Source organism: Theobroma cacao, chromosome 4, assembly GCF_053813885.1.
Source record: "Theobroma cacao isolate CCN51 chromosome 4, ASM5381388v1, whole genome shotgun sequence".
Lineage (NCBI taxonomy): Eukaryota > Viridiplantae > Streptophyta > Magnoliopsida > Malvales > Malvaceae > Theobroma > Theobroma cacao.
In genome coordinates this window covers 30589809-30612145 of record NC_142642.1, presented here as the reverse complement: position 1 = coordinate 30612145, position 22337 = coordinate 30589809, and the positions used below count along the sequence as shown (strand labels likewise).

General features: G+C 29.7%; 2 protein-coding genes and 1 pseudogene across 3 annotated transcripts; 2 read left to right on the top strand and 1 right to left on the bottom strand.

Moving 5' to 3' along the window:
* Positions 1-1204: 1204 nt before the first annotated feature.
* LOC18602092 (AP2/ERF and B3 domain-containing transcription factor RAV1 pseudogene) lies at positions 1205-2458 on the top strand (annotated as a pseudogene).
* Positions 2459-3378: 920 nt separating this feature from the next.
* Positions 3379-4841, bottom strand: LOC18602091 (protein rough sheath 2-like). The gene has a single exon (XM_007033263.3). It carries the CDS (start codon positions 4637-4639, stop codon positions 3551-3553), a length of 1089 nt encoding a protein of 362 aa, XP_007033325.1. The 5' UTR covers positions 4640-4841; the 3' UTR covers positions 3379-3550.
* Positions 4842-13401: 8560 nt separating this feature from the next.
* Positions 13402-15130, top strand: LOC18602090 (allene oxide cyclase, chloroplastic-like). 2 transcript variants are annotated; one of them, XM_007033262.3, is made up of 3 exons: positions 13402-13551; positions 13867-13988; positions 14415-15130. In XM_007033262.3, exons 1-3 carry the CDS (start codon positions 13500-13502, stop codon positions 14814-14816), a joined length of 576 nt encoding a protein of 191 aa, XP_007033324.3. In that variant the 5' UTR covers positions 13402-13499; the 3' UTR covers positions 14817-15130. The 2 variants fall into 2 exon arrangements, with proteins under 2 accessions (XP_007033324.3, XP_017974817.2); XM_018119328.2 differs by having other exon boundaries at positions 13418-13737.
* Positions 15131-22337: the final 7207 nt, after the last annotated feature.

Genomic DNA, 22337 nt, shown 5'->3' with positions numbered 1-22337 from the left:
TATTGGGAAAAAAGTAAAATATTTGGGAGACTAGTTTATCAATGATTATGATCACCTTAACCTCACCCATCACTTGTTGACTGTGTGTGAGGGTTGTCTGCATATAAGCACTGCCACCCCACATGCATGGTTTTTTTTCCCTTTTTCTTTTCTGATGGAAAATTTTTTCGAGCACCATTACAACTTCCAAGTGCATGAACAGACAGGCCAAGTTTATGTCACAGTGTTTCTCACAGGAAACAAAAGTTGAACCTGGCTAATAAAACAACTCCATATTTGGGAAATCCAATCACGTTATGCCACCTATGTCTTCGGAACTTCAACTAATCCCATCCCTCAAAGACAGTAGTACCTCTCTATCTCTCTCCCACTTCCACACAACCAATATTGTGACAGCTACATCCCTAACAGATAACAAATTAACAAACGCACTGACGAGGGGTTCTTTGTAGAGCAAAGCTATTTTGCCCTCTTCTCAACTCGTCCATTACTCAACAAATGGCATCTGTATAGCAAATAATAAGTTTTCACAAGGGCTAAAATGCTAAATAAGCTCTTGAATGTCTCTCGTTAATTTAAAAAAAAAATTTATGCTATGATTTATATTTAAACAAATTCTTATGTCGATGCAAATATGTTAAGGAAATCACGTAACCTTAACAGTTATTACATTTATGATCAAATTAACATTTTTTGAACATGTCAATTATTTGAATGAAAAAAAATTTTCCTGAAATTGATTATTTCAGTCAATCAATGTCATCATGTTAAAAAAATTATGTCATTTGTCACAAGTTTAAAAGATATGAGTTAATCATAAATTTAATAGTTGTCAAAAATTACGTGTGTCATATGATTTCTTTTTATGAATACAAAAATTTATTTAGATGAAATTATATAATAAAGTTTTCATTTGGATATAATAAAAAAAATTTATTTTTTGTAAATAGCTAAACAATCGGACAATCGAATTAATACTTTAATGTTTGTAATGGATAACGGATAAGGTTGAAAAAAGAGAAGGTCCAACTGAAGGATTTGGTGACCAAAACAACAGGAAATGCCCTGATCAGAAAATCTGGCTACAAATTTTTAACAGGGGGATGAACTTACGTAAACATGGCTCGGTTACACGGAATCTCATCACTTTGCCCAACAGGGTGTCCCCCCCCCCCCCCCCCCCCCCCCCCCCCCCCCCCCCCCCCCCCCCCACCTTTGGTACAAATATCCCACGGTTTTATTCCAACTTCTATCTCACTTCCATACCATGAATCATATCTCATTTTAGCCATAACAGTCCAATTGCTGAAAAGCAATCACCAAGATTGAAAATTGAAGCGTATTTGTTATGGGAAGATACAAGTGATTTGATTCAAGCAACCAATGGCAACATATTCAAGTTTTCCAGCTAGGAAGTTCCCTGAGAATTCATGTCAATCATCCGAAAGAAGCATCGAAGCTGCCGGTCCGCAAAAGCAACCTTCTTCAAAGTTCAAGGGAGTTGTCTCCCAGCCTAATGGCAGATGGGGAGCACAAATATACGAGAAGCATCAACGGGTGTGGTTGGGAACATTCAATGAGGAAGAAGAAGCTGCTAAGGCTTATGACATCGCTGCATTAAGGTTCCGTGGCCAGAATGCTTTTACAAACTTCAAGCCTTCCATACATACTACCGATGAAGATGACTTCGAACAATTTTTCTTGGTTTCTCATTCCAAAGAAGAGATTGTGGATATGATAAGAAAACACACGTATACAAATGAGCTTGAGCATAGCAAGTATAATTATGCATGTCATGACACTAGGAAGGGAATTAAAGGAAACGGGTTTTCGAGTTTACCCGGATTTGACCCGTTCGAGGGTGCTCGCGAATACCTTTTCGAAAAGGTTGCTACGCCAAGTGACGTAGGGAAACTTAACAGAATCGTGATACCAAAACAACATGCCGACAAGTATTTTCCTTTGCAGAGTGGGATTGTTTCCAAGGGTGTTTTATTGAATTTTGAGGATAACATGGGACAAGTATGGAGGTTTAGGTATTGTTACTGGAAGAGCAGTCAGAGTTATGTACTAACAAAAGATTGGACAAGATTCGTGAAGGAAAAGAAGTTGAAAGCAGGAGATGCGGTAAGTTTTTGGCGATCCGTAGGGCCAAATACAAAGTTGTTCATAGGCCACAAGGCAGGAAACGTATCAAATTTAGAGGAGCTGCCAAACAGGGTAGTCCCCAGGGAAAACAGTGGGGTGATTAGGTTATTCGGTGTTAACATCTTAGAGACAAATATGGCCGTTGTAAGTCGCAAGAGCAAGACCAAAGAAAAGAGCTTAGAATAGTCATGCAAGGGGATTAGCAGGAAGCCTTGAATTAGAAAATTTTTATATTCCAAATGTTTCACATCAGCTGTGTTACTTGTTTGTTTGCTTCCGCTTTTATGCTAAAATCATCTTTAGATGTAAAGGACTCTCTCTCTCTCTCTCTCTCTCTCTCTCTCTCTCTCTATATATATATATATATATGGAATTAGGCGTTCACGTTATTTGTAGATGCCCGATAGCTTTTTACTGCATGCAACAAAATATTCAAATATGACAATCTCTGAACCCCCAGAGAGAAAAATCCTTGATGGCGAAAACAACATGGGTGATGGTGCACATAACGCGCACACAGAGGCGAGTGGCTCAACTGAGGGAACTGCCACATCCTATCCTGTACCCACAGTCCACTGATCAGTCACGGTCAATAGGACATACGCTTAGCATAGCCTCCGTAAAGACTTAGCCATGAACAATAAAAAAAATTTAAAAAAAAAGACCTTTAAATCTGGAAATCTTACTACTACTTTTCAAGTATAAATCTTGAAGACTTCTCAAAAGTTACTGGGTTCCCAAATCTAGCCCCTCTCACTTAGGGCGTGTGCAATTCAGTACGGAATAGTGCCCAACACCAACAAGAAAAGAAATTAAGTAATCAAATTGTGTCACTCACAAAACATGTTTGGTTTATTTTTCTATATTTTTACATGAGAAACATGCCATCTTTTGGACAAAGCTTTTTTTTTTCTTTCTCACTAACAAAGATGAGGAAACCAGATAGGACCCTACATCTACATAACAGACCACCTTCAGGCTGGCTGCAGCTGGTCGTTCTCAGAATCTCTTCCCACTTTTTTAACTATGTTTCAAACAACAAGAAGGTAACATTGCAGGCAGAATCAAAATCCCTAACCTAAATACAATATTGAATCATCAGAACTTTTACCATTTGTATTTTACAAATTAATCAACGTTTCAGGTCTTTCCTAGATTTATTTCAAATAATCATCGCAGTCAATCAAGCCCGTTAATTCCTTGAGAATAAAAATATGCAGAAATGGTGAGTTTCATGGAACTTAAACTTCATCAATATATAATAAAATTAAGACCACCATTTTTCAAAGATTCAACACAGATAAATAATAAGAACACCAACGCCAAAACTAAAACTAGGAATACTTGAAAGCATATGATCATATCATAAACAAGATATTTAATGTAAGACAAATAGTAAAACTCAAGGGAGAGATTGAGTACTGAACCCAATCTGTTCCACAAGCTTAGCCAACTTAACATGCTTACTACACCAAGCTTCCATTAGCTTAGCATCTTTGGTCTCAGCATCTCTTTGCAAAACATTCAGCTGCTCTTTATACTCACTCTCAATCCTCCCAAGAAACGCCGTCTCCTCTTCTCTCAAGCACCTTATCTTTGCCTCTATCTCCTCCATTTTTTCTCTCCTTTTCCTTGCCTTCTCCGACTCCAGCTGCTGCTCCAACCTGCTCAGCCTCCACGTTGCTTCCTTCTTATGCTGCATCCAGCTTTGCCTCCCTTCCTCCAACTCCTTACAACATTGCACCAAGGTACCAACTTGACCCGGAACAAATCGGGCCAAGTCTGGGTCAAGACCAGGCTCTCCTGGCGAAAGCGATAAGCTTACAGACGGAGATGGGGTGGTTGATGAAGTTGAAGAAGACAATGAAGAAGTTGTGTGATTCATCCAAAGTGGCAAAACAACTGAAGAAGACGTCGTGGCAGTCCCTGAACTTCCCGACCCGAGTGAGAGAACCGGGTCTGGGTCAGGAAGGGAAATGATGGGAGGCATAATGGGAGATAAGTTCATGGTTGAATAAGCAAGAAACTTGTTATTTGGTTGAACGTATTTTTCAGCAAAAGTTTCGAGAATGTGATCGTATTGACCTGGAGACGAAGATACAACTGGAATATTACTATTACCTTCGGGGGAAAATTCTTTCCTGCCTTGTTTCTTCTGTAATTGTTTGAGCTGTTTTTCTTTGAAAACCTCCCACCACTTGCCAAGTCGTTTGGCCGTACGGCCAGGGACTTCGCTGGCTATTTTCTTCCACTTGTTTCCGTACTTGGCTTGGAGGGAGATGACTAGGGATTGCTCTTCAGGGGTCAAAGACCCTTTCTTGATGCCAGGTTTGAGATAGTTTTTCCAACGTTCCAGGCAAGATTTTGGATCACGGTTGAGAGTTTTTCCCATGCGTTGGGAAATAAGGTTCCATTCTTTAGGGCCATATTGTTTAACATAGGCTTTGAGGAGTGCGTCTTCTTCTGGTTGCCAACGTTGACGCTCTTTCATTTGAAGATCATCATGCCCTTCAAAGTAAAGGGGGGTAAAGAAAAAGGAAAGGAAAGGAAACTTTGCTGTTTTTGTTGGTGTTGGGATGGATGTTTTTTGGAAGATTTTGAAGGAGGAGGAGTAGTAACTACTAGTTGAAGTTGAAAGAGAAGACAAGGGGGGGATTTTGAGCGAGTAAAAGCCTTTGGAATTGGAATTTAAGAAAGGAATTGGAAGCAATAAAGTTGATGATGAGGTGAGGTAAGGGAACGAGAGGGGAGATCCTTTGAGGGCAACTAAGGGTCTTGCTCAACGCGCCCTATCGAGCGTGTATTTCAGGATCTCAATTGGCTCATTGAGTTGACTGCAACTCTCTTCAAACTACATGTGATGTGAGACGTATTGAAGATAGACTGAGTGAGAGTGGGAGAGTGAGGAATGGCAGAGAAATGGTGGCCGGGGGAAGTGAGAGAGAGTAAAGGTGGGGGAGGTGGGCAGGCAGGCAGCAGAGAGGAGTCAGAATTGGTGGACAAGACAGGACAGGGATAGACTCAGAGACCCCCCATATGGCTATATGGCTTTGTGTGATACAGAGGGATAAGAATGATGCCAAGTGAAAAAAATATATATGTGGTAAAAGCTAAAGGTGAAATTATTGAATTACAAATACAGACAAAATCAAAGGAAAAAAACAAAAAAGGGAATGGGATGATCTGGCTTTCTCAAGTGAGAAATGGCACACTACAATTATTGAGGAAATGTGGCCTCTCTCACCTGAAATAAAGGGTTGGTTTTGAATTTTATGTATTTATTTATTTTTCTTTATTAGATTTGGAGGATGCTTGGCTTTCTTTACCAAGTCTTGTTCTTTGTTAGTTTCTGGATTGTGACGATGAATCATTGTTCATTTCTCATAAAAAGAAGACGTAAAAATGAGTATTTGAGATGGAAATTTTTCCCTTTGAGCTCCACACTCTCTCTTAATTTCCTTTTTTATTTGAAGTGTTAAAAAAATTATTTATGGAAAATAGTAAAAACCCATTTTCAAGACTCATTAGTTTTTCTATAAAAAAAAAAAAGAGAAAAAGAAGGAAAATTTTAATAATTTAAATAGAAAGAGAGTGTAAAAGACGCGCCAGCTTTGTGGTGGGGGATGGAAAAGAAATGCGTTGCTTGAGCACAAAAAGACCAGTCGACGCATTTCTCGGATCTGTTGGATGGGTTTTATTTGTCTTTGGTTGCGCTATTTGCCTCACTCAATGTTTTGCTTTGCTCACCTCAACAACTTTCTCAAACCGCTTCAGCCTATAGTTTTTTGGGCCCTAAACCAAAATCTAACAAATTGTTACTGTTTCTCTTCAGTTGCATCCTTGCTGTTACTATTTTACAAGGCAGGCACATTTTCCTCTATAAAAAACCAAACTGGCTAAATGCACTGTTCTAATCCAAATATTGAAAATTATCTCTTTCAAACAGTATCAACATTAATTATTCTATTCTATTTTATATATGAAACTCAAACGCAATTCTTTCATTTTCTCAAATAATAAAATTTTATTTTTTAATTAAATTCGTTTATTTAGTTTTAATAATGTGAATTCTAAATCCTATATTGGATGAGATTAGAGAACCACTATATAAGAGTATGGTTAGATTTCTTTTCTTATCTACACAAAATAAATTAAGTTTGAAAGTCGTATTGAGAAATTGGTTAGTAGCAAAACACGTTATCCATAAACCTCAAATATATGATTATATTACTTATATTGAGACATACGATTTTATCGATAAATTAATTAATTTTAAAAATTAGATGAATATACCCACTAAATAACGCAATTAACAAAAATCAACCAATACTTGGAACTTCTTAAATAATGTTCACTGTTCAATTCAAGCATATACAATGTTTTTATATATTTGATATAGTAAATTATTTTAAAGTTTTTTTAAATTTAATTTAATAGAATAAAAAGACCGCAAGGACAAAATTTATGCCATTGTCAACTTAATTTGGAGTTAAAAAACGTTGTTCAAGCCCAAGCTATAACGAGCTAGACTACGTAATTCATGTATTATATATTTCACACCAATTATAGATGAGATTATTTTTGAACTTATAAATAAAAATCTTTTTTCACTTAATAAATATATTTTTTAGATTAAAAATGTGACTTCATAATAAGTAATATTAAAATTTACTCATTATTCACTAATGTGAGACCTTAAATAAAATATGTAAGATTGAATGTCGCATATCCTCCTTAAATTTAAGCTCCTATGTGACAATTACCACTAGATTTTGAACTTCAATCTTTCAAGACAAAAATGGTACTTCTCTTTTTGCCTTTTACATTGTCGAGAGGTGTGTGCCCATATTGTTAACATAGTGCTTCACCCACTGTGGTACTTAATTAGTTAATATTAATAATCTTAATTCATATATCAAAAAGTAAGATACCATAGTTCACACAAAAACTATGAATCTATTACTTATAAGAGAAATAATTTTGGAGAAATCTCAGATCAAGGGCATTAATCCCACAACATTAGGTATATATTGATTGAATTATGTTGATATTATATATATATATATATATAGATATAGATATATAGAGAGAGAGAGAGAGAGAGAGTCCAAGTTAAAAAAACTATAAAATATTACGACTGACCTTAAATTAAAAAGTTATTGTTAAGTTACATGAACACAATTATACCAAAGCATAAGTTTATCTTAATCACATAAGGTAATAAAATTATTACGTTCTAATAATATTAGTAGCAAAAACGTGGCCATATTAAAATTTCATGATATTTGCCACTAGACATGACCAATGACAATGGCACTGGGCACAGATGATAGACCCACACATGGCACATGCAATTTTCTTCTCTTTTAAGCCTTAGTGGATGGTCCCCTTTCTTTTTCGCCCACATCAAGTCTTTAAATGAACAAATTAATGTGCATATGATCCACGAGATGTACTATTTGTACTAGAATTTATTGCTGGTCCATCTATATTATTGGGATATTTTCTTTTACGGATGGAGCTAAGTGAAACCATTGGCTGTCTTTGATGAAATGATGATACTTCTTTCTTCTTTCTTTTTTTTTTAATTTTTTATTATTACTTTTGATGGTTGAAATGATGAGCTTTTGTAACTTAAAAAAAAAAATACCTTCATCTCTTTATTTTTAAATATAATTTCACGTAAATTTATTAATTTTTAAAATAAATAATGTTTCAAAAGAATATTTTTTATTAGATACATAAGTTTATATGTTAATATATTATTAATATTTTCATTAATTTGATAACGTAATAATATTAAAAAATAATTTTATTTTTTATCAATTTTAAAAATTATCACACTATATATAAATTATGATTTTTAATTTTTAACTTTTTTTTTTTATTAAAAAAACCCTCCCTTGGTGCTCCTTGGGGAGCATCGAACTTGGTGCTCCGCAGGGAGCACTGATCTTGGTGGTCTTGGGAGCACTCAATCTGGTGATCTAGTGCTCCTTGATAAATTTGATAAGATCAAAGTCAAATTCGACCACTTCAGATTTGGCTCTCCTTGAAAAATCCGATCAAATCTGAGTCAGATTCAGCCACAAGGTAGTCAATCGGGGTAGGGAACATCACTAGTTGGTCTAAAAAAAGTAAAATAAAAAAATAAAAGACATTTTAAATATTTTAATTTAAATATTAATATCGTTTAGTTATTTGAAATGAAATATCTATTTTACAAATTAATGAATTTATATATAATTATAATTAAAAGTTAAAGATGATAAAATATTTTATAAAAAAAAATAAAAGTGTGTAGATCCATTGTGGAAAAGAAAGCAATGATAGGGTGAAGTTGTGGCATCGGGGGCCCATGTCCTGCAATGCTCATTTCCATCCATTTGAGACTGGGCTCTTGGTAAAACTAATGCTTCAAGATTTGGATTATTTAATTTTTTATTTAAGGTTTTTTTAATTTATTCTTAAATTTTGAAAAAAAAAATTATTTTTTTGAAAAATTATGTAACTATAAAAGAAGAATTAAATCTAACTATAAGATTCGGACCATTATTTTAATTTTGATTAATTTAATTTTTATTAAAAGTTAATTGAAGAACATTTAATAACGATAATGAAATTTTTATTGTTCATGTCAATTATGTGGTCTTTTTGTTATAGAAGTGATACATCTATCTATTTTTTTTTGTCACATCACATGGCACACATTGATATTAAAAAAAATTTTTGCGTTAATAAAAATACTAAAAGATTAAGAATCTAAAAAATATTAATTATTATAAACTAAAATAAATTATGTTTTTTTAAAAACAAAATTGATATGTGTCATGTAGTCAAAAAATTAATCTAATTATCATATCATGTTATCACTAAAATGTCATATCATTCAAATTAATAACAAAACTTTAAAAATTGTTATCAATTATTTGAAAATTATTTTTTAATAAAAAATTAATAATCAAATTCATTAAATTGAAGTAAAATTCATTCAAATTAAAATAGTAAAGCCAACAACTTCAAATTATAATGATAAAAAAAACCTTCAAATTATGATAAAATTCTCACTTAAACCTTTATTCTTTATTTACTTCAATAAAGCCGTCGACTTATTATTTAGTATAAAATAATTTCAATTTGGACGGAAAAACGTTGACATGATTAATAGTACAATTAACTCACATATGCTGGGTTTTCTCAAAAAAAGAAAAAAAAAACTCATGTATGTTGGAATAAGTTATACTGTTAACCATGTCAACATTTTTCATTCAACTTAAGTTCGCTTCACATTAAATAATAGGTTCAAGCCCACTTAATACAATTAAAATATAAAAACTTGAATGAAAATTTATTTTAATTATGCCAAACAATTAAAACCCATATTCTTTTACTTGTCTGGACAAATTATATTTTGAAATCTTGTAAATTCTTTTATACATTTGAGTTCATATTTTTTGAGTATTTCATTTGTAATTTTCCTTCATTTTAAAGAATATTCAAACACTGTTGGAATATAATTAAATTATTGGAGTTTTCTTTTCTGGCATCCAATATGTTTTGGTCTCCACCTACATCCATACTTGTAATTTGCAGCTTGTCCTTTGCCATTGAGGTGGAGTTTACATGAACTTGTCCAATATTTATTTATTTCGGTGGTCCAAAAGAAACCGAAGTCTTTGTGTTCTAAAATGTAGGGGATGTGCAGCTTGAAGTGGTTTACTTTGACGGTTAAGTATGGTGACGGCATGTGCTATGATTGTGCTTTCTTCCCTCCTTTTCTCGCCGGACAGCTGTGCCTTGGGCTGGGAATCTTTTCTGCAATTTTTTGGTTCTGTGATGATTTTCTTGTTCAAGGGGAGGCTTTGTTGTTATCTTTGTATACAGGGGTTGTTTTGAGTTAAGTGTTGATGTCTCGTGATCTTCCCCTTCTGTTTGTGGGGTTTGTGCTTCTAATTTGTACAGGATGGCTTGCAGCCATGAAAAGTGATGTCGAGTTTTTGATTGGGTATATTGCAACCAAGTGGATATACCAATCAAACCTGTGTCATCTGGAGAATTTTTGTTTTTTGGACTTGCTCTCGGGGTAGTGAGTTTTTCACACCCGTGGTTTAATGACATCTTTTACCATTAAAAAAAAAAAGAAATTGAAGTCTTTTTCTAGTCTCTGTTGGCATCTACTTCTGACCAGAATCCACTCACCGTCACCGGCTGCCCTTTTGCGGCCCCGACCATTCAAACACCACGTGCACTCTACTAACGCGTTTTGTTTTGCTTGGTTTTTGTCTGTTGTAGATACTTGATTTTGATTAATATTTATTATTTTAAAAATTATTTTATAATATAATATTAAATAAAAATAATAAAAAAATCATTACAAATGAAACATTATTTCATGTAAAATAATTAAAAAAAACGAATTACTACTTCACATGAAACAATTAAAATAAGTGAAGCACTACTCTATGTAAAACAACTAATATAAGTATAACAAGTATTTCGTACGAAATAACCACTTTACACAAATTATAGTGAAAGTAATCTAAAATTAGTAACAGAGTTCATGGATTACTTTCATATTAAAATATTCCGGAGAGTTTGGCTTGATGACTCAGATGAGAAAGTAGTTAAGAAATCTTTCTCTTAACCTTTTTTCTGAAGTATAAGTGTTTTTCTTTTTTACCTTGTTCTCTTGTATCTGTTTACGTACAACTTCTTCTTTTATACCTGTTTACATACAGTTTTTCTTTGTTAACTTTTACTCAAAAACAAGTTTTATAATATATAATTACTTTAACAGTCACATAATGGGTTTCTAACCATTTCTTGATATTAACTCTCAATAATAGTTACTTAACATTTAAACTCTCCTTAAAAATATCATTCATTACGTGCATTAAAATATTTTCTTGTAACTATTACTTTTGACACTATATATAAAATCTTCACAACGCATTCAAAGGATTTTTTTCACTTTCAAAACTATCTTACTCTCACTTAGAACTTCTCTTTAGTTCATTCTCACTCATAATACCTATTCTTTTCTTGTTCTCTTTCACTTGTCATGATACTCAATACTTCAGAAACTATTCTGATCTTCTTCTCTGTCACCTCGAGTACATCTCTTACTTATTTGTAACACTTCTTTTTCTTATCACAAGAGCTCCCTTTACACCTTTCATCCATAAAAGCATTATATATAATTAATTTATTTTGTTCTCGTGAAAAATTCAAAGATGTATAAGTTGTTTTAATTTTATGTTGGTGTAAATAGGATTTAGATGAAATTCAAGGAATCGGTAAAAATGACTTCAAGGCAAGCTTTTTGAATATACACTATCTTTAATACTTATTTCGCACTTGGTATGCAAAACAAGAATTATCCAAATAGCCTTAGGGATATGATGAAATCAACGTCTAACTTTGTCTTTGTACTTTTACGAAAGTAAATTGCTTGGAGACTGTTTGCAAAGTTGTTTAGCCTTAAAGCCTACTTTCTGTAACAAGTAAATTATAAAAAATTTGAATTCTTTTTGTAGATGATAGGAACTATAATGTTTATGTTTAATTTCAGAACATTCCTCTATCTCTCTTGATTTTTTTAGTAATATCTTATTTGTTTTTGTTGTGTCAAAATGGATGGTAACAAATCTTTTATATAGACTTGCAAATATTTCTTTCTTAAAGACACAATATTTTCATTAAGGCACTTTTTTATCTTAAATATACTTTTTCATTTTATAAAATACAATATTTAGATAAAGGTATTGTTTTAATCATTTTATGAAAATATAACTATTCATTTCATAAAACATAATCTTTGAACTACGATCCAAATTTTTAAATTTTAGTATTTTTTCAATTGTCTAATAACTTTTGGATTTAGAAGTGTTTCTTCAATATATCATTTTACCAAAAAACATAACTATTCATATGAACAATTCACCTATAATCCAATAGTCACACTATGTTATTTTATGTGACATAACTTTTGAACTAAAATAGCTTTTTATTATGTGACAGACTTTTAATTTTAAAAATACACCAACATTTTATAATTTTTATATTTTGAGTAGTATTAATGAAAAATCATTAATATTTAAATTTAAGAGATTTTATCATTCGACGAGTACTATACGAATATATAAGTTGTACAATTTCAAGACAATATAATATAAAACTAATGGTATGATCATACATGACAATTATTTTTAAGAAAATATCCATAATGATGTATAATATACGAGTTGGTCTCACAAATTAAGAGATATTAACTGATCAACTGATAAAATTATATAAAAATCAAATATAATAATAAAACTATTTCATCCTTCATAAATGTATCTTCTTATTGTTTTTTGCAATCAATACAAACACAATGTTTAAAGTAATTTTATCATTTAAACGATGCATTTTTCTTTTTCTTTTATCTAATTTTGTATCTGTACAAAAGCTGCTTTCTATTTATTCCTCCCTTGCCATAAAGACTAATATTCTTAAAGAAAGTTGAAATGTAATGATAAAAGTTAAAATTCATTTACGAGGAAAGATTTATAAGATGAGAAAAATGGTTATTTTTTATTTGTAATGATTAATTATTGTTAATTAAAATATCATATGACGTAGATATGACATGTTGAAATATTGTAATATATGATGACATAGCATACTGATATGATATGATATGATAAAATGACAATGTGACATTTTCATCATTCACGTCAAAATTATGTGAGTATAAAATGATAAGTAATATTTAATTAATAACAATTAATCAATTATTAATCATAAAAATTTATTTAATTTAAAATAAAAATATAACTTGATTGAATGTAATAAAAGAATAATGATTTATTTGAATTTTTTAAATAATTCATGAATTTTTTCGAGTAGTATGTTTGATTTTATTTTTTCTGTTTTGTAAAGTAATAAAGATGATTTTTAAATGTCTTGTTATGGTTTCTAATAAACCAACGTTGATTTCATTTACATTTTTTAGCCGGTGTCTTCCAAAATATACATAGGCAGGAAATCAAACTTTCTTCCGTCCAAATAAAATTCAAAGAATAGAAATAACACGTGTGTATTATTCAAATATGCATATATGTACACCTGAACTTCTTACCATCTTTTTCACATGTAACGGTTGTACATTGAAGACTCCTTTGACTATCTTCACGCATAGTTGCACCGTCATTACGTACCCCAAAAACCACATGACGAAATTCCCCTACTCTTCTCTTTTCCCCTCTGTATAAATCCACTCCCACTCCCCCCCACTTTCTCATCAAATTCCTTCACGTTTTATCTCCCCAATCACACTCACAAAAGCAAAAGCACAAAAAGCATCGGCAATGGCTGCCTCAAGCTCTGCTTTAGGAACTACCATTTCTCCTGTGAAACTAGGTAACCCCAGATCATCGTCGAACTTGACCAAATCTCTGCTGCCAGCTCCATCTTTCAAGCTCATCAAAAACCCATCTTTAACTCAAAGCCACAAGCTTTTCGCATCAAACTGCAGTATCTTCTCAGTTCCTAAACGATCTTTCACTTGCAAAAGCCAGGCTATTCCATCTGATAACTCAACACCTAGTAATTTTCCCCCCGTTTTTCCCCATTTTGATTGAAACCCACCAAGTTTTTAACTTTATTTTTTGTCAATTTAATTTAGTTTTTTAGGTGGATCTTGTTGATTAACCTTTTGGGTTTTCTTTGTTTCAGACAAAGTTCAAGAATTATATGTTTATGAGATCAATGAGAGAGATCGTGGCAGTCCAGCTTATCTTCGTTTGAGCCAGAAACCTGTTAACTCTCTTGGTGATCTTGTCCCTTTTAGCAACAAAGTAAGTTCTTCACTAAATTAATTGACAGACAAAAAAAAAAAAAAAGAGAGGCAAAATTTTGGTAGTTGTTGAATTTTGATCTTCAATTTGTTGGACTTTTCTGTCTAAAAATGATGAAAATTATAGGTCTATGTTTCTTGTTTGTTTCTTGCAAAAAATTCGTACAAGTTTGGTTGCAACTTGCAACCTTTTTTTCCACTAAAACAACCACTTTCCCGGAAAAGCACATAAATAATTCCTGACGAAAATGCTATTATTGCTTCTTTTGAATCTTATTCACTGTCATCGTCAACTTTTTATTTTTTATATATTTGCACTTTTAATTTAAAAGAATTTGATATTTATACGCAAAAATGTACAAAATAATATTACTCGTATAAGGGTTTTTTTTTTTTTCTGATTTTCCTTTTTAAAATTTTATTTCAGATATATACCGGAGACTTGCAGAAACGGATAGGAATAACATCAGGTATATGCATTTTGATCGAGCACAAACCGGAAAAGAAAGGTGACCGGTACGAGGCGATCTTCAGTTTCTACTTTGGAGACTACGGTCACATAGCGGTGCAGGGGCCATACTTGACTTACGAGGACACATATCTGGCTGTCACCGGTGGGTCGGGGATCTTCGAAGGTGTCACCGGTCAGGTTAAGCTGCAGCAAATTGTTTTCCCTTTCAAGATTTTCTACACCTTTTATTTGAAGGGCATTGGTGAACTTCCCGAAGAGCTGGTTTGCAAGCCTGTCGAGCCCAACCCAGGTGTTGAAGCCGCCCCAGCTGCTAAGGCTTGTGAGCCACATGCCACCGTTGCTAATTTCACTAATTAATTCTAATATTAAACTTATATAGTTTGACAATTTCCATCGCTATGCCAGCTTTTTCAGTCTAAAGCTTTTTATCTTATTTAGTACTTTTCTTTTCTCTCTTTTCAATCTTTCGATATGGGGTATAGAGTAAGATTAGAAAGAAATAATGTGGTAGTCCTTTCTAAAGTCTTGTGTAATGGGATGATTTTAGTCTTTAAATTAAGCCATTTGGAGTACCTTTTTAATTGCACTTTTGGTTTTATGTTGTGGATGGGTGTAACTTGCAAATACAAAGCAACTTAATGTGAGCTACATGATGGTGATTGTTATCAAAATGATGCCTTCTGTTCTTTTGGGGTAGTGGTTGCCAACTTGCCATCACTAAGATGAATATCCCATCCCTTTTCATTTATGATTTATTTTTCTTTAACCTACAATAACTCAAAAGCATGTGGCACGCATGAATAACTTGAATTAAACAATTAAATATCAAGTATAGGCTCTGTTTTTTTTGGTCAAAGGCTATTGGTCTCTACACTCATTGGATATTATATTGACTCTAAGTATGCTGTTGGTGGGAATACTAAAGTTGAAATGAGTAGGACCACCACTTTTATATGAATTGTCAATTTAAGTAATTAAATATTATTATACTTTTTTTATATATATTTTTAAAAATGTTGCAACTTAATTTTTTGTGAATTATATAAATATAAATATACAAGAAATTATTTAGAAAAGTTGTGCTGCAAATGATATGGTAGGTTGTTGACTGCTGGTGTGACATAAATATTTTTTGTTGTACCTAGTAATCATATGATTTGTGTTTTTCTCAAACTTTTAATGTTAAAGGATCTTGTATATCTAAACTTTGAAAATTTCCCCTATGTACCAAAAAAGTATCATCTCTACTTATACTTCAATGGAAGTTTTATCAACTGTAAAATATATTTCTTTTAAAAAATATATATATATATATATATATATTGAAATTAATCAAGCAAACACGACTAAATTTAATTAATTTTTGGATAAAATACCTTCACACTTTTAATTTTTAACTAAAGTACACATGGGTCTATTAATTTTCAAAATGAATAATTCGTCCAAACATGTGAATGGCGTTTATACCTAAATGTGAAAGGTTTAAAATGTCTTTTTTATTTTTCACTCTTTTCCTTTCTCTAAAGTAGATCGACAACGGTTCCTTACTTTGACCAACCACCTCGCGACTGGATCTGACCTTAAAATCCTAAATCTGGTTGGATCTCCTCAAAGGAACTCAAGATTTGGCCATGCACCCCAGATATTGGGCTCCTCTAGAGAGCACGATGCTCCCACCGATCATAGGGTGGTCAATTGTGGGGTGACTAAGTTGAGAGTTTTTTTTTTAAGAGATAAAAAATTAAAAATGAAAAATATAATTTATATAGTGGTAATTTTTGAAATGAATAAAGGGTAAAATTATACTAAAAATATTACCATATCATCTAACTAACGGAAATACTGACGGTTCATTAACGGTAAGACTTATGGTGGCGCTTGGTACTTTACAATGCAATATGATTACAGATAATGTGATTGTAAATAATGTGATTATAGGAAACATAACATTACAGTATTTGGTATACAAGTAAAATAATGATTAAAATGTAGAAAAACTAACATTGCAACGTTTAATTTACAAGTACTTTGTTAGAAATATAATGTTAATTTTCAAAATTACCTTTATTTATTAAAATGCAAGTTAAATATACTTGTATTTTTTGAGGTTAATTTTTATATAATATCACCTCTTAAATATATTTTTAATGTCATATTTTTTATTTTCATTTCTTATTATAATCTTATATATTTTATTTTCATTTCTTTAATTTAATTTTTTATATTATATATTTTATTTTAATTTCTTTTACCTATATTATATAACTTTTAATTTCTTATATTTTATTTTATTTTAATATATAATTCGTATATTATAAATTTTATTTTAGAGTTTTTTATTTTAATTATAACATTACAAAATATTTTTAAGAAAGTAATAAAGTTGAAAGTTAAAAATATCTTTAACAATATTGCAAAGTGTAATGTAATGTGATTGCCTTGATTTTGGACTGCAATCACATTACATCCTTTAGCTGTAATGTGATTATATTGTAATCTTACATTATAGTCGTTTGTTGTAAAACAAACACTATAATATAATTTAATTGAACATATTATAGGAAATATGCTCACTTCCTTTACACCAAAAACTACCTATGAGTTCAATGAAAATATTTTTTTAAGGCGTATTATCTATTTTAAAAATATATAGACCCATGTAATTAAGATAAAAAATTGAGAATATGAGGATATTTTATTTTAATTTTTTTATGTAATATAAATTTCTATTTTAAATTATTGCCACCTGCAAATAATGTAAAACAGGAAGAGGAAAAAAAAAGCACGTGCCAAGTGCGGACTGATGCTACCATATAAAGCTGATTAAAAGAAAGATGCACGGAGATTCCCACTACTTGCCTTTTTGTTTTTTGTTTTTGTCTTCGATTCTGCTCCCTCTAATTAACTGACTTAATCGATTTTTTTTTAAAATTTTAACTGAATTTCATATCTTAATCAACTTTAGTTGGTTAAATCAATTAAAACCGATTTAATCAATATTTTTTATATTTTTTAATTTATTTAATAAGTTTTTTGAAAATTTATTGGCATTGTATTTGTTTTATGATTAATATGACCTTGTTTTGGAAAAAAATTAATTATTTTTTATTTTCATAAATCATAATCTTTTTAATGTATATACTGTACTATAATACTAATATAATATATTAATATGTGCTATATATTACTATATATTGTTAATATATAGTATCTTAGTATACTAGTAAGTAACCAATGTTATTTACTAATTAGTATACTATACAGTATATTAATTATATATAACAATATAGTATATTACTATATATTGTTAATATATATTATCTTAGTATATTAGTAAGTAATAGATTATATATGTTATTGACTATATGAGTATACTATATAGTGTATTAATTATATAACAATAATATATGATTTGATCTTGGGATTAAAAATAAAGCTCTGTTATTTAAATGGCTTTGGAGGTTTAGTAATGAATGAGACTATTTACGAGGGGATATCGTGAGTGTGAAGAATGACTTCTCAACTCTAATACATCTCGTAAATATTTTTTATTTAGAAAAATATTCTCTCTCCTCTATTACTTATTAACAAATTCTTTTTACAAGTTACATCTAACGTAAGATATAATATTTGTAATGAAAAATCAAAATGATTTTTCCAGAATTTATGCTCTTTCAATAAATAAGATTGGTACACTTTACGAATTTGGTGAGTGGATCAACCAGAAATGATAATGAAAAATTGAATAGAGACGTCAATTGTTTGGTTGGGAGTTTCAACAATGGACGGGTTTGGGTTACCTGTTGTTCAGCTTAAGGCTAATCGGTTAGAGTCGGAAAATTGCTGGTGTCACGACGAGAGTAGTTCGGACATATGTGGGCAATGTTTAATTGAGATGCGGTCACCAAGTTGTCATAATCATGATACGGAGACGAAGGTGAGATGTCATGTCGGAACCTGCGATACAATTGGTGAGTGTTGTTTTTTTACACAGCGTATTGTATCGAGACTCGGGTATAGATTGAGGCTCGGATTTCTCTAAATCCGGGAAGTAGGAAGATTGGAATTTATTTCTAATTTTTTATTGTATTCTTTTGTAATCCTAAAAGTTCATAGCTTTTTCTATCACATTCAGCAAATAAAAATTACGTAATTCTTAAAAAAAAAACAATAGTATATAGTCCTATATATTGTTAAAATATAGTATATAATAAGTACATATAACAATATACTATATATAGTATATAACAATACAGCATATATTACTATATATTGTTAATATATATAGTATATTAACACTAATAAGTAATATTATTACTGACTAATTAGTATATTATATATAGTATATTGTTATATATTATTGTAACATTAATATATTAATAAAATGTAATATATAAACATATAGTATATTAATAACTTAGTAATAATATAAGTTACTGTAGATTATATATATTATAATATATTAATAACCTAATATATTAACAAGTAACTTAATTAAGTTTACGATGTTAACAAGTTAATGCAATAAGTTACATTAAGAATTTTACATATTTATAATTTTAAATTTTTGAATAGTTTTTATTATGTTTAATTTTATATAAGTTTTAATATGATTATACCAATGATATTAATGCCTAAATAAAAATTTATTAAATAAATTGATTTTTTTATTAAAAATTTGAATATAGACACAATTATGTTATTCATGAATTTAAGTTGTTTGATATCTTGATGATTAAATAGGAGCTCTTATTCGTATATAAGTATAGAAAAACTTTATGAGTTATACACATAAGAAAAATCTTTAAAATATACTAAATTCAAAATCGATTAACTCCGTTAACCAACCTCAAAAGGTTTTTAATTGAGCTAACTTGACTTAGTCGATACAAATCGATTAATTCAGTTAAAACAGTTTTGACCAAATTTTGCTTACCCTTAACATTTAGAGCCAGTTTTCCTTTCCTCTCTACCTTTTATTTTTTTCCCTAAAAATTTCAGATTTTTTAAGGCTCTTATAATCAATAAATAATTTTTTGGAGAAAACTATTTTTTGTAAGTATACTAAATCGATATACCAGGATACACTCTTAGGAATTTCGGAGAGAGAATTAATGTCAAATAAAACACCATGATACTCTGTTACTAATATTAAAAATATATTTTTTGTTATTTTAATAATATTATATGAAAACTATTTCTTTATTTGGTATGTAATACAAAATTTTTGAATTTTATTAAAGATTAAACGTCTATATAAATGTTATTATAAAATAATGCTCCATATTATCATTATATTTCATATTATTCTCATAATTTATTTATGTATTATCTTTCATTTATTATTGTTTTGAATTATCTTTTAAATTTTAAAAATTATAATTAAAATATTTAAAAGTTTATAATTAAATGCAATAATGTAATATATAATTATACAAAATATATATTATTATTCCAATATATAAAAAATATAACATACAATAACGATATATTAAATATTGTATAATATAGTACCACATAATATAATATAATATAATACAATATAATATAATGATACATGTCTAAATTATAAAAATGTATATAGTTTAATGTAATATAATAATAGATTACATAATAAGATTTAACAATTGTAATTATGTTATAATGTCAATATTATTGCAATATATTTTGCATGTTATATAATAATATTCTTAAAATTTATAACGATTATTTTATTTTCAAAATATTTATAATATTTTTCAATTTTAAATATTATTTGCTCATGAAAATGCTTATTTATATGTTAATATTGAGTAATAAATCAACATTAAATATTATTGAATAGTATATTTAAATACTAACACAATAGTTAGGTCAAAATACCCACCAAGTTTCTATACTGATGCATTTCGTTCAATTTAATCCCTATACTTAAAATTGAAGTAATTTACTCTTTTTATTTTGAGAATTGCTTCAATTTAATTCCTCTCTTTAATGATATCTAATTTTATCGTTAAAGGAGATGTCGTTAGTGCTTATATGACACATTTTGATAAGTGACACCAAAATGATGATGTGATAATAGGGATGTCAATGGGTAGGGTACCGGTTAATTTTGAGATGCCCAAACTCTAACCCTATTACAAATCAAATACCCTAACCCTATTAATTTAATTAACTATACGAGTTTGTCCTTAATTACAAAAAATAAAAAAAAAAACTAGGTTTTAAAACTATTCTAATATCACAATTTCTCTTTAGGTTTATATAAGTTTATATAAACAAAGTTATATATATTATGATTAATAATTTTATAAGTTATAGTTTTGTAATGTTAATACAAAATAGAAAGTAAATATGTTTATATTTAAAGTATATATATATATACTAAAAATATTTTAGTATAAATATAATAGTAATTATATTTCTTATAAATTAACACAATATATAAACTATATATATTAAAAGACATTACAAGTTAATTAATAATAATAGTTTCATGAATTAATTTAATTAATTATAAGCATTTGTTCTTAATTTCATGAAATTAAAAATAACATTTAGGTTCCAAAACTATTCTAATCTCAAAAGCTTTCTTTAAGTGTATATATTATAAAATTATATAAACAATGGTATATATATTATAATTAATAATTTTATAAGTCATAATTTTTGTAATGTTAACACAAAATAGAAAGTAAATATATTTATATTAAAAGTATATATATATATATATATAATAGTAATTATATTCTTTTATAACATGATACAATATTCAAATTATTTAAACATAATTAACAATCTAATAATTTTTAATTTAAATATATTAATGTCATCATATTAATAATTAGAGTAACTATATTTTTCATATATTTGTTAGTTTTTAATAAAAAAAAATGTGAAACCTCGACCTTCATAGACGTGTGACAAAGGTAGATACAATGACACAGATTAGGGGTAGTTTCGTCATTTTCTTGGTGAGCTCTTGGAAGTAGGCCTAAGGAATAAATGAATGATGTATATAATAATGAAATAAACGAAGAAAATAGAAATAATGATAATTTTCACAATAAGGGTAATATGGTCATTTTGGACTTAGGATCTAAATTTTTAAGTTTTCATGAACTTGAGTATCTTTAATTTATTGTGGACCTTTTCTCAGTGTCAAAAGAGTAAAAAAAAATATGAGCCAAAAAGGAAAAAGAAGGCAAAGTCAACTATATAGTGGCATTTTTGTAAATAAGTGAAACTTAGTTAACTATAAGATAAATATCTCATTTTTTCTAGTACTTTTCCTCACTTATAGCAGCTTCTTCTTCTTCTTCCCATTTCTCTTCTCCATTTCATGTTTCCATCTTCCATGGAAGCCATCCCTTGAAACCTCCATGATTTTCTCATGGTAACCTTAAATCTTATGTTTTTACATACCTTGTCATAGGATTTTTCATGTTCTTTCACTTCTACAACTCAAGAATTCTCAAAAGTCTTTCCTCAATACTTTCTCTCACTAGTTGGATGTTTTAGAGAGAGAGAGAGAGAGAGAGAGAGACTTTCCATAATAGCTTGACAAGCTCTTGGAAAAGAATTCAACTACAAAACCACCAAGGTGAGTAGTGAGTTAGGTTATATTTTAAGTTGTTAATGATGGTCAATAATTAGAGTTGTGGGTTGTTTTATTGTTGGGGGCTGTTTATTTATTCTTAGTGTGACTAGAGTAGTGTAAACTAATGACTAGTCAAATGGTAATTAGAAGCTAGTCAGGAATAATTAGTAAAACTTGATTTAGGAAACAACTTTTGGATAGTATTCATGTAAATTGAGTTGGTGTGATGCTATTGTGTGTGATAGGTTCCAACGAGGCTCCACATCTCCACTTGGAGCATTAGTGGAAATCAGAAT

Coding starts and splice junctions, on each gene's coding strand:
- LOC18602091 (XM_007033263.3), bottom strand. CDS start 4,639: ATGAAAGAGCGTCAACGTTGGCAACCAGAAGAAGACGCACTCCTCAAA.
- LOC18602090 (XM_018119328.2), top strand. CDS start 13,500: ATGGCTGCCTCAAGCTCTGCTTTAGGAACTACCATTTCTCCTGTGAAA. Junction 13,738..13,866: donor ATCTGATAACTCAACACCTA/GTAATTTTCCCC, acceptor TCTTTGTTTCAG/ACAAAGTTCAAGAATTATAT. Junction 13,989..14,414: donor TTGTCCCTTTTAGCAACAAA/GTAAGTTCTTCA, acceptor ATTTTATTTCAG/ATATATACCGGAGACTTGCA.